The 19,018-nt window shown below is 35.2% G+C and overlaps 1 protein-coding gene across 1 annotated transcript; it reads right to left on the bottom strand.

The window, feature by feature from the left end:
* Positions 1-14,583: 14,583 nt before the first annotated feature.
* Positions 14,584-18,897, bottom strand: LOC146909061 (uncharacterized). The gene is made up of 2 exons (XM_085730499.1): positions 17,132-18,897; positions 14,584-17,055 (listed from the first exon to the last, which is right to left on the bottom strand). The coding sequence occupies exon 2, from the start codon at positions 16,750-16,752 to the stop codon at positions 16,027-16,029; it is 726 nt and encodes a 241-aa protein (XP_085586625.1). The 5' UTR covers positions 16,753-17,055; positions 17,132-18,897; the 3' UTR covers positions 14,584-16,026.
* Positions 18,898-19,018: the final 121 nt, after the last annotated feature.

Here is a 19,018-nt window from a genome sequence, read left to right as displayed (position 1 = left end):
TTACATTTACGATTCCATCTATCTGAATTTTCCTTTTTTGTTTCTTACTTCTTCTTTCTTGTTTCTCCGTCTCAAATGAAATCTAGATCTGCCATTTTTTCAATTATTGAAGAAAAAAGTAGAGGTAAAACGCTGAACCGGCCGGTTTACAGAAACCCCCGAGTCACCGGTTTATTCCGGTTTTGACCGGTTCACGCCGGTTTGCACCGAGCCAATAACATGGACGATCCGATAACCAGACCGGACCGGTTACCCTACCGGTTCCTGGTTCAACCGGTTCGACCGGCCGGTCCGGTCCGGTTTTTTAAACTATGCATGAGGGAACACTAATGGCACACATTTTAACACATAATTTTTAACACAGGTTTTTTGGTGGAACTCACGTAAATTATCAAATAAAATGTGTTGAAAAATGTCTGCTAAGATATGTGTTACTACTATTCCTCTAGTAACTAGTATTACAACCATGACTGTTTCTCAAGACATTTAAAAGCAAGTTTTCTTAGTTATACATATGAATTGTAGTGTTAACTTTTCTTAATAAGCATGCATAAAAAGTGTAAATGATTATAGAAATAAGAACAGAGGAAGTCACCACTTTTTTTCTACATCTAAAAAAAAGAGTGGCTTATGGCCAATTTTGGTATGAAATCACTCATGCAAAATGTTTTTTTATTTCTCTTTAAGTGATTTTTACATATTTTTAGTTTTTTCTCGTATGTTTTTGTGATTTCATCTTCTTAGTACGGTGTTGGTTTTGATTTCTCGTCTTTGTGCAATGTTATTTAATTTTTCGTCTTAGTGTGATGTTTATAATTCAGATTGAAATATAAACTTTAATTGAGTGCAGATTCAACCAATGACTTTGACGTCGTCAATCTGAACACAAGAACTTTGACGTCTTCAATACTTTTATGTAATTCTCTTCAAACGTTTAATAGTATTTCCAAGAACTTGATACATATATCCATGTTTTTTTATCAGTTTATTGTGGTTAGTGCATTTTTTCAATCAATTGATTTTATCTGTTTTTCTACTTTGAATTGGAATCAAAATTTCTGTGTTAAGTTGATTTTTATTTTGTTCTTAATTTAACTATGAATGGTAAGATCCCTCTATATCTCAATGATCACGCCACATATTTATCTATTCAAAAAATTAGCTGTTTCATAAAATATTTATTTGCTTAATTTAATCGCACCATAGATTATGATATTATGAAACACTAAAAATATTTTATTTGGGAAAAAGGTATAAAATTGTAGCACAAAGATGGTAACACAATTAAGTTCGGTAAAAAAAAAAAATTAATTAAGCTTAAAAGAAGTCAGTAATTTAATTTTGAAATTTATTCCATTCCATCGTGAACCAAACACATTTTTAATTAAAATTTTCCCTTCCTCATCCCTCGTTGAACATTCAAATTAAATATATATTTAATGAAAGAGTTAGGATCCGTTGACACCAGGTATCAACGGATTCGTTAACACCAAATCTCAACCGTCGATTTCATTTAATCTAAGGTTAATAATAGTGTCACGTTTTCATTTATTGTGTATCCTTTTTTTCAATCACACACTATTATTGTTTTTTGTTCTATCTATTTAATGCAGTAAAGGCAATCATAATTACAGACCTGGATTTTTTCCCGTACACATAAGCAATTCGAACTCTCAATTGTTTGTGTTCAACTGTTCATCCCTCAATGGAATCTTCATATGTGGGTTGTGTTTAACCTCTCTCATGAATCTTTTATTTGCTCTCTCTCATGAATCTTTGTATAGAATTAGGATCCTCTGTACGGCTCAATTGATCGATGGACACAAACAATCAATTATGATATTGATGCAACGCCACAAATTTGATCAAACTTGAGACTCACAAATTTCCACTTGATTTATAATTTCATCACATGATTAAAGGTTCACCATTACGATTATGATTACGGCATAAAAAAAAAATCTCAACAAAGTCACCGCAAACGTAGGAGAAGAGATCATAGAGGGAATTGCATTTAACAACTAATATTTCCAATAATTCCTATTTTAATTATTTAGTTATGGAGTATTTTAATTTTGCAGACAAGAGAATAAGGAGAATTATGATATGATCATGTTTCTAATTTGGGTTTTGTAATCATTAAAAACAATAGTAGTGTGTGATTGAAAAAAAATACACAATAAATGAAAATGTGACACTGTTATTAACATTTGATTAAATGAAATTGACGGTTAAGATTTGGTGTCAATGAATCCGTTGACACCTGGTGTCAACGGATCCTGACTTTTAATAAAGAGTAATATCTCACATCCCCTCCCTACCCTCCTCTTCATACCCCTTCATTAAAATTCATCCCCTCACTTCTATCGAACAAAACGAACCCCTAGTATAGTCACCTCCTCACTCCCCCCTCACTATAAATTTTTAAGTGAACACAGCGGTACCCATCTATTTTGGTTGTGTATATACCTCTCATCCAATTATCAAATATCATATCATGTTTTTATATTAATTTATTTTAAAATGAATACAAATGTTAAACAAATTTCTTCTAAGTGCTTAAGAGTTTATTAAATTTTTATTCAAAAAAATCAATGAAGTTAATGAACGCACATGGGATACCTTCTGCAAAAAAAAATAAAAAAAAATAAATGAAGTTAATGAACACCGTTAAATATTTGAACATACTTCACAAAAAAAAATGTACCACATTCATTGTGAGTTTTATGTGCTTATATGTACTACATTTCTCTTTCCTTTTTAAAGCAAAACATTGTTTATTACTTTATCGAAGTGAGATTGCTTTTTATTGGTTGAATAATGATATTTTTTTTTTTTTGGTTACGGTTGAATAATGATATTTATATCCATTATTGTGACAACTTCTACAATAATTTTGATCCTCCCTTTTTTTTAGATAAAAACAACAGAAAAAAAAAGAGAGAAAATAAGAATTCGGTGAGAATTATAAAAGAAATGTCACAAAAGTGTTGGAATAATTTATTATTTAGTTATATTTCAATTTCATTTTATAGGAAAATATCCTTATAATAATTATACTAGTGATGTAAGATTTTTACATCTCATAAAACTATTTACACGTGAGTATAATATAAGATCGTTTTCACAGGAAGTTGCGTATTTCATAAGCATTTTCACAATATTTATCACATTAAGTGTTTGAGTATAAATTGTTTGTTTGAGTAAAACTATTTTTCTATTCGACATAAAAGTAAAACGAGAAAATATAGGGCTATTTCGCTTGGGTTCAGAGATATCAACCAAGCGTAACAGCTGCAATCTCTCGATCAATTAACGGATTCTAGATTTTTAAACGATATAATCACAATCACTCGACAATATCATTCGTGTCCAAATGATATCGTTATTTCTAAGGGATTGTTTAAAACAATCACAAAGTCGATTGGATTGTTTAATCGACGATTTTCCAACCGATTAAATGACCCAAAAGCATTAAGTTCTAGATTAAAAGTGATTATCAAATATTAACATCTATGTCTAGAGTGGTAACTTAAGATAGATTGTTATTCTATTTCTTAAATCCAAAAGTATTTGCCAATATCATTTTGAATCTCAATAAAACATTAAACACAAGAATAACAACAATATTGAATAAATAAGCTAGAACCATATATTAAAAGATCAAAAGATTACATAATAGCTTGTTTGAATACCTCAAAACCCACAAGGGTAGATGTAGCTACATATGTCTATGATAGCTTTGCAAAGGATGAAGAAAAGATGAAGATTCCATGCCTAGATCCATGATGTCTCAACAAATCTTGGGTTGAATCTACTCTTAACTACCTTGCTTTGTGTTTCTCTCTCTAGAAAAGCCCTAGTTCTCTCTCTAAGTATGCAGAAAATGAATGAAACAATAATGAATCCTGTGGAAAGAGAGAAGAAAACTATTTATATGGGCAGAATTTGTGTCTGCATGCTTAAGCGTGCAGTGGTCGCTTAAGTGTGCCAGCAGAATATCTTCCGTTGGCCGTTGATGAGTTGCCACGTGTGCCTTATCTACTGCAGATGAAGGGACTTCGCGTTCTGGAAGCGTGCAGGAAGCGTGCAAAAGAGTTGCTATCTGGAACTTGCACGCTTAAGCGTGCTGAGGTCGCTTAAGCGTGCTGCTTGAACTTTGGGGGAGCGTACCAAAAGCGTCCTGATAGCGTGCAGAATGGTTGGCTACTGGAACTTGCACGCTTAAGCGAGCCGAGGTCGCTTAAGCGTGCTGCTTGAATCTTGGTGTTATACCCTAATTTTGGACCTAAAAATACTAATCAATTCTTCCTTTCTTGCATTTCAAGTCATTTGATATGTCTCTGATTAATTGCATCTTTCTCTGCATTTTATTTCAATGTTATTTGCAAAATTTACATGCAAGGGTATTTTAGTCATTTCCTGCACTCAACTCATCTTAACCTTTGAAAATTATTTGAGTCTTTTAATTTGGTTTGTATAGGTCCTTGTTTCAATCTCATGTCAAAATCCAGTTCAAAATTTGCATTTGAAGTCATTTTGAGTCAGTTTAGCCCCTAGGGGCATTTTAGTCTTTTCATATGTTAAAACCCTGTTTAATTTCTAAAATTTGTCTCTGAGTCTTTTAACTTTGTTTGCATAAGGTCTTGCTCTAATTCCTTGTTAAAAATCCATTTTAAAATTGCATCTGAGTCATTTTCAGTCGTTTTAGCCCCAGGGGCATTTTGGTCATTTCACACGAAATTTCGGCAGAGAGAGGTTACTTTAAAGTACCTCATTTAAGCCATTGGTTCGTTTTAGTCCGTTTTGTCAATTTTAATCGTCTCACTTTACGTTATTTTCCATTTTACCAATTTTAATCCAATTTTATTTTAAATTTCATTCTAAGTCCTAAAAATTCTAAAATTTGCATTTTGGCCCTTTTGTCATTTTATTTTAAGTCTTTGATTAATTTTAGGTCAATTTTCGTTTAAAGTTCTTTTTTTAGTCAATTACATTTTGGTCCCCAAAGTTCCAAATATTGCAAAATGGTCTTTTTTGTCCAGATCATCTTTTTGTTAGTTCTTTTATTTTGCAGATCAGTCCCTTAAGTTCTCAAAATTGCAAAAAGGTCCAAATGTCCAAAATAGGTCAAGGCCGAATCAGTTAGAGTCCAATCCAGGTGTCACAGGTCCATTGGTCAAGGCAATACACATGTCAGCTATAAATACAACACATCATCATCACAGAGCCACACACTCATTGCCAACTCACCAAAATACAGTCACAACCCTTTTCACGCGCCCTACGCGCCACCCTAACAGAATCTTTCAGCCATTGAAACCACCGTAACAAACACCAAATCACACCAATTCGCCACAAATTCGAATCAAAACGATCACAAATTCACCGATTCATTGCCAAATCCACGAAAATCAACACAAGTTTTCAAGAATCGAAATCAAAAGCTTGCAATTCATCAAAATATTTTCGGATTCAACAAACTCTCAGGGATTACATTGCGTAATCATCATCATCGAGCTTGTTCCCTGCAATTCAAGCATGAATTCGTCACTGGAGTGACGAATCATACGATCACAGGGATTTGGGGAAGAGAAGAAGAGGATCGAAGCAAGATCAAATCAGTTCGAAGAAGAAGAAGATCAAAACACCGATTTATTTTCGGTCTCGAAGCATACCAGAAGAAGCCGAAGCTTGCTCAAGGATCTTTCGTTCGAACCTCCAAACAAATCCAGGTATATTCAAGAAAAACCTTCTCGTTTATGCTCACAATCATCATCGAAGGTTTGAAATCAAGAATAAACGGTGAATCGAAGAATGATTTTGAAAAAGATTCGAAGAAATTCGAACGAAACCCTAGAAATGTGAATCGTCCGAGAATTCACCGTTTATTTCATAAATTGAGGTTCAAATCCATAGTCAGTGAAGAAAGTAGTTCGAATTAGGGTTTTGCTTCAGAAAAATTCGAAAAGAAAGTTGAAACCCTAAAAACCGTAAAGATCCAAAATCAAACCTGTGTAAAACACGTAGATCGAAACGTTTTGAGCATCCTTCTTCAAAGAACACATAGATCGAAACGTTTCGAACTCTTTCTCTTCAAAAATGTCAAGATCGAACGGTTTGAACGACTTTCTTCAGAAAATAGCAAAGATCGAAGTGTTTCATGTTCATTCTATGTTTGATTTGAGTGTTGATTCATAGTTTATAGTCCAAAAATCATGTTTGATGTGTGAAAATCATGAAAGAGGCCATTAGAGAACGAGAGAGAACGAGAGAGTCTGAAGAGAAGAAAGAGAAACCTAGGTTTGGAATGAAGGTGGACCGGTCTCCACGTTTTTATAAGAGAGTGAACCAGACCGGTTCACCTGAACCAGACTGGTTCACTTCTAGACCGGTCTCCCTTTCGTTTTACAACGTTAGATGCATGCAGTGATGACGTGGACGGTCTGGATGCGTTGTTGTGGTGGTCTTGTTTGCCTTATTGTGCGCCATACGTTTCCAGCCCTTAGATCTAGGTTTGTGATGGACTTGGATCAATCCAACGCCTCTAAGGCATCTGGATAGTCCAAGATCCATCAAGAACCTTGGGCCTGGGTGTTAGCCAATATATTTTACTAGCTGTAATAAATGTGGTCAAAGTATAGTTGACCTAGATTTAAAGAAGATTCGAGCAGAGTGTTGTATTGAAAGCAAATATAGGTTCGAAGATGGTAGAAGACTTCGATAGAGCAGTTTTCGAAGGTGGTTATCAAACAGTTATTCTTTAAGTCAGTTTGTATTTTAAGTTTGTTTTCAAATAAGCAAAACTGTCGACTTGTGGCAGTTGTAGTTTGAATTTCAAAGAAGTGTAGTTATTTCTAGACTTAGTATAAATAGTAGTTTTTCATAGGAAAAACAGGTCACAATTCCATCATACAAACTTACACTCAAAGTATCCGTATGGAAGCGAGAAACGAGTCACAAGTTGCAATGTATGAATCTGTGTACCAACTTTTATTTAATCAATACAATTTACCCTTTTTTCTTTAAGTGTTTTTGCACTTTACTTTGTTAAGTTCGATTGAGTTCAAGTGGATTGAATTCGATTGTTTTTATTGTATTTCTTATATTTTCGACACCAAAAACACAGAATTTCTAACAACAAGAACAAACACAATATGTCCTAAGATTTACTGGTTGATCTTGCAAGTTACCATTTGTAAACCAGCGGTTGTTTACGAAAATCCAACGTAAACAAATTGGCACGCGCCAGTGGGACTGTTTGTGCTTTTTGTTTATAGTTTTTGTTAGAATTTCTTTTAATTCTGGTTTGTTTTGTTGTGTATGCAATTAAGAAACAAGAAATTGCTTCTTAATATGACACGCGCTAACAACCAAAAGAAAACAAATCCAACATCTTCAAATGAAGATGTGGATCAAGTGACGGTTGAAGATGATGTTTCATCCCCAGGGAATGTTAGAACATCACAGGCTGTTCCAACTAGTAATACAGTCACTCAAACATCGTCTCAGGCCATGCCTTCGATGGCCACAGTAATTTCTCAAGCCATGCCTTCGATGGCTACCCAAACTTCCCATGATTATCCAAATAATACTTCTATTCAAGGAGTTTGGGATCATAGATCAATGCCATATGGTATGCCATCATCATTGATGCAAGGCTTACAAACTAGTGGTAATATGTTTTCAGAGAATTTAAATGTTTCATTACCACAACTTTTTGGTCCTGGGGTATCTACAACATATAGAAGTCCCCAACAAAATTTAACCAACGCTTCTATGGCTGCCATTAGGCAAACTATGGAAGAAACTAATCATGATATGGTTAATATGATGACCCAACAAATTGGTACTGTCATAAATCCTTTAATTCGAGACACCAACACTAGTTATCAACGGTTGTCTGATCAAATGGAAAGAATTGCCAATTTCTTTGGCGCTCCACCAATCCAAAATACCCCATTGCCTCAAAATCGAAATTTGAGGGCAATTGAAATAATTGCTGATGAACCAGTGGTTCGAAATCATGGAAATATTGTCCAACCACAAGTAGTACAACCACAAGTTCAGGCACAACCCATTTTGGTTAACAGAAACCAAGATGCCGATCAAGTGGTTTTACAAGCCCGTCGGAACAATTTCGATGGTCAGAATAATATAGCGGGTATTGTCGAGGCTTTGTTTGCCCAAAATGGTTTTAATATGGGTTTACATAGACCAAATTTTGTGTCTCCTTTGTCTGAGTATGTTTTAGACGCTGAATTGCCTAGAAATTGGAAAATTCCGAAGTTTACCAAATTTGCTGGAGAAACTAATGAATCTACTGTCGAACACATTGCTAGGTTTCTCATGGAAGCAGGAAATATTGCAGAAAATGAAAATTTGAGAATGAAATATTTCCCAAGTTCTTTGACAAAAAATGCTTTTACTTGGTTTACAACTTTACCTCCTCATTCAATTTATAGTTGGAACCAATTAGAAAAAGCCTTTCATGAACAATTTTACATGGGTCAATCTAAGATTAGTTTGAAAGAATTGGCCAGTGTTCGACGTAAAAGTCATGAGTCAATCGATGATTATCTCAATAGGTTTCGTCTCCTTAAGGCTAGATGTTTTACTTCTGTTCCAGAATATGAATTGGTCGAAATGGCTGCTGGTGGCCTCGATTATTCTGTTCGAAAGAAATTAGATACCCAGTACTTAAGAGACATGGCCCAATTGGCAGACAGAGTTCGACAAGTTGAAAGACTTAAAGCCGAAAAAGCTAGAACTCATAACAAATTTCCTAAAAAGGAAAAAATTGCCTATATAGAAACAGGAGATAGTGAACCTGAATTCGATTGGGGTTTAGATATCGTTGAAGACAATGATATAAACCTAGCAGAATTAAAAGATGGACCTCCATATGCTTGTAAAATGTTGAGGCCATCCAATGGAAAAAATCCTGAAGATCCCAAGAGTGACAAATATCCTTCTAAAACTTATACTTTTGATATTACTAAAAGTGAAGAAATTTTTGATCTTTTAGTTAATGATGGCATAATATTAGTGCCACCTAATATGAAGTTGCCTCCTTTGGAACAAAGGAAGAAAAGAGGATTTTGTAAATTCCATGGTTTTTTAGGTCATAACCTATCTCGATGTACTCGTTTCAGGGATTCTGTACAAAAAGCTCTTGATGAAGGGAGGCTGAAATTCGGAGAGAAACCAAAACAGCAAGTGGATGGAGATCCTATGAAAAAGGCAGAATCCATGTTTGCTGATGTGTCTGCCAATGTGGCAGAATCCATGTTTGCTGGTATTTCTATCAATATGGTGGAAATTTTAGAGAATATTGATGCAGAAATGGTTACTGAGGACCATCAAATTGAAGAGCCAGTGGTTACTGAAGATCAATTAGCCAAGGAAATGGAGAAAGCATATCCAAAGGCTGAAGAAGATTTGGTTGATTTCTTAAACCGATGTAAAATATCTAACACCAATGTTATGCTTTGTCCTCGATGCAGTGCAGTGTTCGATAAAGAAGCTGCGAAATCTGTTGAAGGATATCAACCTCAAACAAAACGTAAAGGAGGGTGGTTCGAGAACCGTTCTAAATTTGGCTTTAACAAAAGAGGTGTTCCTTACAAGATGAAAACTTCAGAGAAGTATCAAGTGAAGAACCATAAGAAGACTTTCGTTCCTTCATCGAAGTCTCCTATTGATACTTGGGTTTTCTCTGGGGGCAAGAAAACTGGTCATTCTGCGCCTCCAGCACCACCAACAAAATGGGTAAAAAGAGCTGTCAAAGTTCCAGACCAACCAGAGAGTTCTAATCCTAACAAGTATGCTTACAAAAATAACTATAAAGGTAAGAATCCTATGACTAGAACTCAATGGTGCCGTTTTCAACGCCAGAAAAAGGAAGGAGTTTTGAAAGATGTCACTAATGGTGACAAAAGTAAGGGAAAACAACCAATAGTTTTCGAAATGGTTAAAAAACCAGCTACTGAAAGAATTTTCCCTCCATTATCTTCTGCTTTAAACATCCCCAAAGGGGATGATGATATTCTAACTTCTACTTTTTCAGATTCTGAACCAAGTCTTGACATTATATGTGTGGTTTCTGTACTACCAATTGAATATGCATATGATGTATCTTCGAAGGCCAATCATGATGATGAATGTGATTTCACTGAGGAAATGGCTCGTCATAGGCCTCTGTGTTATTATGTTATGAACAATGGCTGCATCGAAGATCAACATGCAGTGTTCGAGAAACCTGATGATAGCATGAAGCTTCATTTAAAGCCTTTGTTTATTCAAGCTAAATTAAATGGTGTTGGAATTAACAAAGTGTTAGTAGATGGTGGTGCTACTGTTAATCTCCTACCACAATCTTTTCTAAGAAAACTTGGTATTTCTGAATGTGATTTGAAACCACATAATGTAGTGCTCACTAATTATGAGGGATCTACTGGACAATCTCTTGGTGCTATCGAACTAGAATTGGTAGTAGGAAGCATAACCAGAGCAACTGTGTTTTTGGTAGTTCCTTCTAAAGCCAATTTCAATGCATTATTAGGAAGGGAATGGATCCATGCTGTAGGTGCAGTTCCTTCTACAATGCATCAAAGGATTGTGATTTGGAGGAAAGATGGTTTGGTAGAGAATATTGAGGCTGATCAGAGTTATTATTTCAAAACTGAAGTTGATAATCAAGATATCAACAAAAAGAACTTTGACAAACAGCTTCAATTTATTGCACCATTCATGGAAAATGATGCATCAAGTTCTATGACTAAAGAAGAGAAATTCTTTGTAAAACTTGCACCAGAATGGGGTTTTCGTTGGAAAACTGCATTTGACGATGACTTCGTAGTGGTGAACAATGAAGATTGCCATGAGAAGATGCCTGTAAAGGAAACAGATTTGCTGAAGACAAGAAGTACTTCATACAAGAGGGTTACTGATGACCAAGGATATTCAGCAAATAGAATCTCACCAACTGGGTGGGATATCAATAATTGATCAATGGTTGAGCCCAGCATATGGGAAAAGATTACGGCTTATGTAGCCGAGAAAAACTTCGATTTGGCTGAAACAGCCAAAGAAGAAGAGGTCTTCGATGCTTCAGTAGAAAATAATTCTGATGACCTCATTGATGATAAAAAATTAGACTGTATCTACGATGATGAACCTTTAGGTTTTGAAGAAGATCCAATGGGATCTACAATAAAAATGAAGGCCCAAGATCCTCTTGAAGAAGTGGATATAGGAGATGGTTCTGTAAAAAGACCAACATACATAAGTTCAAAGATTCCTAAGAGCTTCAAAGATCGAATTGTGGCGCTTTTGAAAAATTACAAGGATTGCTTTGCTTGGGATTATCATGAAATGCCTGGTTTGAGTAGAAAGGTAGTAGAGTTGCAATTGCCAATCAGGACAGACAAGAAACCAGTGAAGCAAATTCCAAGAAGGTTTGCACCAGAGATTCTACCAAAAATAAAAGAAGAGATCGAAAGACTCCTCAAATGTGGCTTCATCAGACCTGCGAGGTATGTTGAATGGTTAGCTAATGTAGTTCCTGTTAAAAAGAAAAATGGTAGTATAAGAGTTTGTATTGATTTTAGAGATTTAAATCTCGCCACTCCCAAAGATGAATATCCTATGCCAGTAGCAGAAATGTTGGTAGATTCTGCAGCAGGTTTCGAATATTTGAGTATGCTTGATGGTTATTCAGGTTATAATCAAATATTTATTGTTGAAGAAGATATTTCTAAAACAGCATTTCGATGCCCAGGGGCATTAGGATGTTATGAGTGGATAGTAATGCCATTTGGTCTTAAAAATGCTGGTGCTACATATCAAAGAGCAATGAATTCAATGTTTCATGATTTTATTGAAGATTTTATGCAAATTTACATTGATGATATTGTTGTGAAATCATCTTCTGAAAACAAACACTTAGAACATTTACGTTTATCATTCGAAAGGATGAGACAATATGGATTAAAAATGAATCCATTAAAATGTGCGTTTGGTGTTTGTGCAGGTGATTTTTTAGGATTTGTTGTCCATAAAAAGGGCATCGAAATCAATCAAAATAAGACTAAAGCTATAATGGAGGCTAAAGCACCCTCTACCAAAAAAGAGTTGCAGTCTTTATTAGGCAAAATAAATTTCCTCAGAAGATTTATATCTAATCTAAGTGGCAGAGCACAAGCATTCTCGTCATTACTTCGATTAAAGAAAGAGGAAATTTTTAGATGGGAGCCTGAACACCAAAAGGCATTTGAAGACATAAAGTCATATTTATCTAATCCTCCTATTCTTTCACCTTTGTTGAAAGACAAAAAGATGAAGTTATATATAGCATCATCTGAAAGAACTATAGGGAGTATGTTAGCACAAGAGGATGAAAATGGTGTAGAAAGAGCCATTTATTATCTTAGTAGAGTTTTAAGTGATGTTGAAACAAGATATCATCCTAGTGAAAAATTATGTCTTTGTTTATATTTCTCATGTATGAAACTTAAGCATTATATAAAGCCTTTTGATGTTTATGTTTATTCCCATTTCGATATTATTAAGCACATGTTATCTAAACCTATTCTGCATAGTAGAGTTGGTAAATGGGCTTTGGCACTCACAGAATATTCTTTAACTTATCAATCTTTGAAAACTGTGAAAGGCCAAATAGTGGCTGATTTTATTGCTGATCATTCCATTGAAGAACCTGTGACTGGGGGCATCGAAACATTTCCATGGACATTATATTTCGACGGGTCTAGTCATAAAAATGGTTCTGGAATAGGTATAGTTATTGTTTCACCAACAAATGAAGTAACCAAATATAAATTTCGAATTAGCCAATATTGTTCGAATAATGAGGCAGAATATGAAGCCTTAATAAATGGTTTAGAGATTTTGCTCGAACTGGGGGCAAAATGTTTAATTATTAGAGGTGATTCTGAATTAGTAATAAAGCAAATAACAAAAGAATATAAATGCCTCAAAGAAACTTTGATAATGTATTACACTATAGTTAATGCATTATTTAAACATTTTGTTCAAATTGAAGTTCAACATGTTCCTAGAGCAGAAAATCAAGAAGCTAATGATTTAGCTCAATTAGCTTCTGGGTACAAACTTTCGAAGGAACAAGAGCAAGAGGTTATTGAAATTAAAACAAAGCGTAATTCGATAGACATTGTGCTTAACAAATTGTTAAGACCAAAACTTGGGGGCATGGAAGCATCTCAAGGATACCTTCAGAGTGCAAAATTTTCTGAAATTTTGGTCATTAACAATTTGGATGATGATGATTGGCGAAAACCCATAGTCAATTTTTTGGAAGATCCAGATGGCACAACTTGTAGAAAAGTCAAATATAGAGCCTTGAGTTATGTGATAATAGGCAATGAATTATTTAAAAAGACTCCAGAAGGAGTTTTACTTAAATGCCTCAGTGAAGCAGAAGCATATTTGGCTGTATCGAATACTCATAGTGGTGCTTGTGGTACACATCAAGCAGGCCATAAAATAAAATGGCTTTTGTTTCGACAAGGTGTTTATTGGCCAACCATGTTAAAAGATTGCATAAATTTTGCTAAAGGTTGTAAAGAATGTCAAGAACATGCTGGAATTCAAAAAGTACCAGCTAGTGAATTACATTCAATAGTGAAACCTTGGCCATTCAGAGGATGGGCTTTAGATGTAATTGGGGAAATCAAACCTAAGTCATCCAAAGGCTACAAATATATTTTGGTTGGAATAGATTATTTCACTAAATGGATAGAAGCTGTTCCACTAAAAGATGTTACTCAAGATGAAGTTATAAACTTCATTCAAAAATTTATTATTTATAGATTTGGCATACCAGAAACTATTACTACAGATCAAGGATCTGTATTTACTGGTCGAAAGATGGTAAAATTTGCTGAAGAAATAGGATATAAGTTGTTGACTTCAACACCATATTATGCTCAGGCAAATGGTCAGGTAGAAGCAGCAAATAAGAATTTGATTACTATAATCAAAAGAAAAGCTAGCCAAAAGAAAAAACCCAAAGAATGGCATGAGTTTCTTTATGAAGCTTTATGGGCAGTTCGAACTTCTCCTAAAGAATCTATAAATACTACTCCTTTTCGATTAACATTTGGCCATGATGCTGTATTGCCAACAGAAATCTTACTTCAATCTACTCGAATTCAAAGACAAATCGAAATTCCAACAAATCAATATTTGGATATGATGTTGGATGAATTAGTAGATATTGATGAAGAAAGATTAATGGCTTTAGAAGTGCTTACAAAGCAAAAAGAAAGAATAGCAAAAGCCTATAACAAAAGAGTTAAATCGAAATTATTCCTGCAAGGGGACTTAGTTTGGAAAGTTATCTTGCCGATGGATAAAAAGGATCGATGTTTAGGAAAATGGTCTCCTAGTTGGGAAGGACCATGGAAAATTCTAAGAGTTTTTTCGAATAATGCGTATGAGATCGAAGAACTACAAGAAGATCAGAGAATTATACGCATAAACGGTAAATATTTGAAAAAATATAAACCGATGTTACAAGAAATTAAAATTACACAAGAGTAATTTGATTCGAAATAAACTTGGCATTAATTTAAAAATGCCAACTGATGGGCAGGTTACATCGAAATGCTTAAAATGGAAAAACCATTACAAAAGAAAACACAAAGTACTTAAAGACTAAAAAGCGTTTAAAGATGGTTTTCACCATTCAGTTACAATCCCAAAACGATCGAGAAACCAGCGAATTTCTGTATCGAGACGACACCTGAAGCAAGCATTGACCAAGTAGTATTCATGATCTGGCCCAGGTAGAAGTGCATACCAGCCTCCAATTCTCCCATCCCCTGCACAGTTGTGGTAGTTGTTGCAAAAACGACGCCTAGTAAGCCAAATAGGCATGGGCCTATTCCACCAAGGACAGCGAAATCGATAAGTTGAAGTCCCTCCCAAAATGTCGCTTCGAAATTCTGCCAATCGATGTGTCCATGCAAGATCTTCGAAGTCTTCGAGGATGTTTTCTGGCATAGGCATGGAGAGCGCATTGATGAGAAGACGGTAGTACCTTGCACTTAGAGAGCCAGTGGCGTTGATAGCAGTCGTAAGGAGGCGTTTCATTTCTTCAATGTTTGGATTAGCATCCAACATGTGTTGAGTGCTTCGAAGAATACAGAACATGGCGTTGCCATGATTCCAGAGTCTAAGTTTAAAAGCAAACTTAGAATGAGCCACCATAGCATTGTTGTACCATTCATTGGGGTCGTAGAGGAAGTAAAGGACATCATTTCCAAAAGCCCTAGAAACTTCAGAATCCTCACTGACACGCCAATGCCTGCTATTGGTATGGCGAAAGGCGAAAAGGTCTTTCCTGCTTTGAGCAGCAATCTTTGCAGCAATCTTGACTAAAAGATCATCACTCAGATTATCAATGGTGGTCATGATGATTTAAGAAAAAAGTTTTGAGTAAGAAGGATTTTTCAGACGAAGACGAAACAAAGAAAAGAGTGATTTTTTATAAAAGGAAAATCATATTTATAGTGGAGGGAAGTTGAAAGAAGTGGCTCAATCAGACGGTTCTTCTTGCTTTGAAGATGATGACACGTGGGAACAGTTATTCCGATGGCCAATGGTTACTTAACTTTGTAACCTGAGGGAAGTTTTAAAGGTTTTCTTTTTTCTTTTAAAAGGATTAATCTGTGTTAAAAGGTCATTTATTTGTTTTATTTCTTTTCAACTTCCTAGACAAGTTTAACTTGTTGGGTTAAACAAAAAAGTTACTTTTTTGTTTCCTCATCATTAAAATGTCTTGGAAATTGTTCCAATCTTATTTGGATTTAAATAAAATTTGAATTAGATATAAGAGAATAAGAAAGGAATTTCGATGATTGAAAAGAAATTGTCGTTCGAAATAGAAAATGGTCCACAGATTGTTATAAAGACATTACAGACCAAGATATTCGATAAGGCTGAAATAAAATAAAAGTCTTAGAGAATAAAATAGAAACAGAACTAAATCTCAAATGATGAGATGAGTTTCTCGATTTGGCTTTTGTATTCAGCCAGTTGAGTATCGAGAGCATGGTTGTCACTTGCAAGTTGAGCAATGGTAGACTCTAGTTCCTTGGAGAGCTTGAATTTGTTAACAGCTTCATTGGCTTCTTGATTTCTGGCTTCATCCTTAGCCAAAATTCCAGCTTTCTGAGCTTCCAACTCTTTAATCTTGGCATCGATGTCAACCACTTGCTGCTTTGCATTGTTTCTCTCTTGCTGAAGAGTTTTAAATTTCTCTTGGAAAGATGACAGTTCGATCACAATTTGATCATGATACGCTTTCTTCTCTTCCATTTGAGCTTGATCAATTTTTCTCTTCTGGAAGTTTTGATTAGCACTCTCCAACATTGGTTCAAGATAATTAAACAGGTTTCGAAATTTCCAACCAGTTGGGAGAGCACCAAGCTTTTCGAATAAACTCCTGATTTCAGCAAGAGCTCCAGCATCCTTTTCAATCAACTCTAGCAAGTTGGCTTCGATGATCCTCTTTTGAAATTCTGCTAGCAGGTTGTTCTTTGAAGTCTCAGAGGGATTTCCCTTGGATGAATCAGAAGTTTGGCCAGTACTAGTTGAGAAAAGAGTATTACTCTTAGCTATCAAGGCAAAGGCATTGAAAGGATCATCTTTGGCCAATCGATCGATTTCTTCCAGATCGATCATAGGAGTATCTTGTTGAGCAATCATATCTGCATCACCAGGAGCATCTTGTCGAGTAGTTATTTTTGTATCTTCAGTAGCAAAGTTTGATACATTATCTCCAAGGGTGGGTGCAGAATGAGATTGGTCATTGTTGAGTGATTCATCATTTACCAAGTCATCAGTGGGTGTTTCGGTTTGTTGTTGTTGAGGAGGATCCACTTTAAGACCTTCTGGACTGCTAGCATCATCATGCTCATCTTCTTTGTCTTCAGCAATTGGTGAAGTGGTCTTCGAAGAAGGAAGAACTTGCCCATGTTGTGATGGATTAGTTTGTTCTTGTTCGATACCCTAAAAAGAATAAGATAAATGCTTAAAACAAGACATTTAGAAATATTTCGTATAAAATATGGTTTCGATAAAATACCTTCGAACCATTATCACCAACATGTGAATGAGCACTAGAATGAGAAGTCTTTCGAAGACGTTTGAATGGTTTAGATGGTGAGATGGGGGGAGAACCTTCAGAAGCTTCCACTTCGACTTCCTTTTCTTGGACAAGTGATATTTGTTCTTGTTTTCTTTTCCTTCTTCCTTCAGTATTGACTTTGGGAAGTGTTACTTTGGAAGCTTCGATCTGTTCTTTAGTTATCTCCACCTCGCTATCATCATCAGAGAGATCGACAGTTGCTTGTTCTTTCTTGTTCTTCGATCTAGAAGGTCCTTTTGATGAAGTTGTTTTCACTTTGGGTTCCTTTGATTTAGGAGGTTCCTTCGATGCAGCCTCAGATTTCTTCGATTCAACTTCTTTAGTTTGGGAAACTTTCTTTTTCTTCTTGTCAGACTTGCTTTTCGAAGTGTTCTGGGTGCTGGCATCATCAAGCTTTGTTTCTCCTGGAGTTAAAGGCAAAGCTGAAATATGTGATTATACAGATAAGTACTATTTCTTCTAAAAATAGTATTAATATATTTTAGTAAAAGAAAAAATCATACCCATGATACTGGGAGTTTCGATTCGAACTTGGGATAATTCATAGCCAAGTTCACCATTATATTGGTATCAATTGCATTTAGCATAGGTTACTAAATTATTCTGTGGGAATTTGAAATTATAAAGTAACCATTTTGGGTATGGTGGCCTAAAGGCCAAAGCAAGATTACAAGATGGAAGTTTTGCTAGTCTCATTTTCTTTTCTAAAACATAAAGATATTTATTGGGTGTTCCAGGGGGAAAAATTGTTTCTGGAATTTTTTCTCGAACTTTATCTCTCAAAGTTTGAGCAGTATAATATACTGTCCTCTTTGGATGTAAAGGGTTATATGATGTTTGATAATATCTTTGAAATTGCTGAATTTCTTTAATGTGCGTACCTCTAGTCTTCTTGTCTTTGTTCTGCAAAGTGTGAAAAGTACTGGTCAGTTGAGGCAGCAATTCATCAGGATTCCCTCGATTGGATTGGCGTGTGTAATAATTTTGCCACCATCGAAAGAATGTTTCAGAGCATGCAAATGATGTTGAGAAATATGTAGGCTCGAACACAGTTGTTCTCCTGGCTTGAATTATGGATTTCCACACAGGTTCGATCAGAGGAATTTTCCATTCACTTATACTTTTGAACAAGGAGCTGGGGTTCGATTGAACCATACCAAACTGTCTAGCTACATGGTTAGGTTGATAACCATATACTCCATAAGGGCTACCAGGTGTAAGTCTGCTAGATAGATAGGTAGGGGTCAAATAAGCTTCCCATATAGCATTGATTTCTGTTTTGTTGGCTGTTTTCGAAGTAGTGGGAAAGTCCTCTTTGAACCAGTTAGGTCCATATTTCCTAGTGGTAAATGGTGCCATTATAGGGGTGAAAATGGGACAATCAAGCAAGGTTTCGTAAGCATTCTCAAAAAGTTGTTGTGAAGACTTGTTCCCATCAGGGTGAAACATAGCTAAGCCTATACCTTCAGTGGTCCTTTCTGAGTATGCTGATGTGTAAGAGGAAGGTAGGATCGAAGCAAGTTTTGATCCAAAAATGGCTAAAAGCCATAGTTGGAACAACCATATGGGTCCTGATACAACTAAATTCCCACCAGTTTGGGGATAATCTCTAAGATTATTAGTTGTATGGTTAAGGGTTTCATACAAAGAACCTAGAATCAGTTTGCTTAAACAGATATCTGTTCCTTCATGTAACTGACTAGCTAGATGATGAGTCATAGATAGTATTATTTATTGCCTTATTTAGTTTAGTTTTATTTTAGATTTGATTTTATTTTATTGCATTTTATTTTAGTTTAGAATATTTTACTTCAAATTGTGTTT

The sequence above is a fragment of the Medicago sativa genome, chromosome 7, assembly GCF_051527215.1.
Source record: "Medicago sativa cultivar Bolivia chromosome 7, Bolivia_mono, whole genome shotgun sequence".
Classification (NCBI taxonomy): domain Eukaryota; kingdom Viridiplantae; phylum Streptophyta; class Magnoliopsida; order Fabales; family Fabaceae; genus Medicago; species Medicago sativa.
Note: the sequence above shows the minus strand (reverse complement) of the source record. Positions and strands in the feature narration are given on the sequence as shown.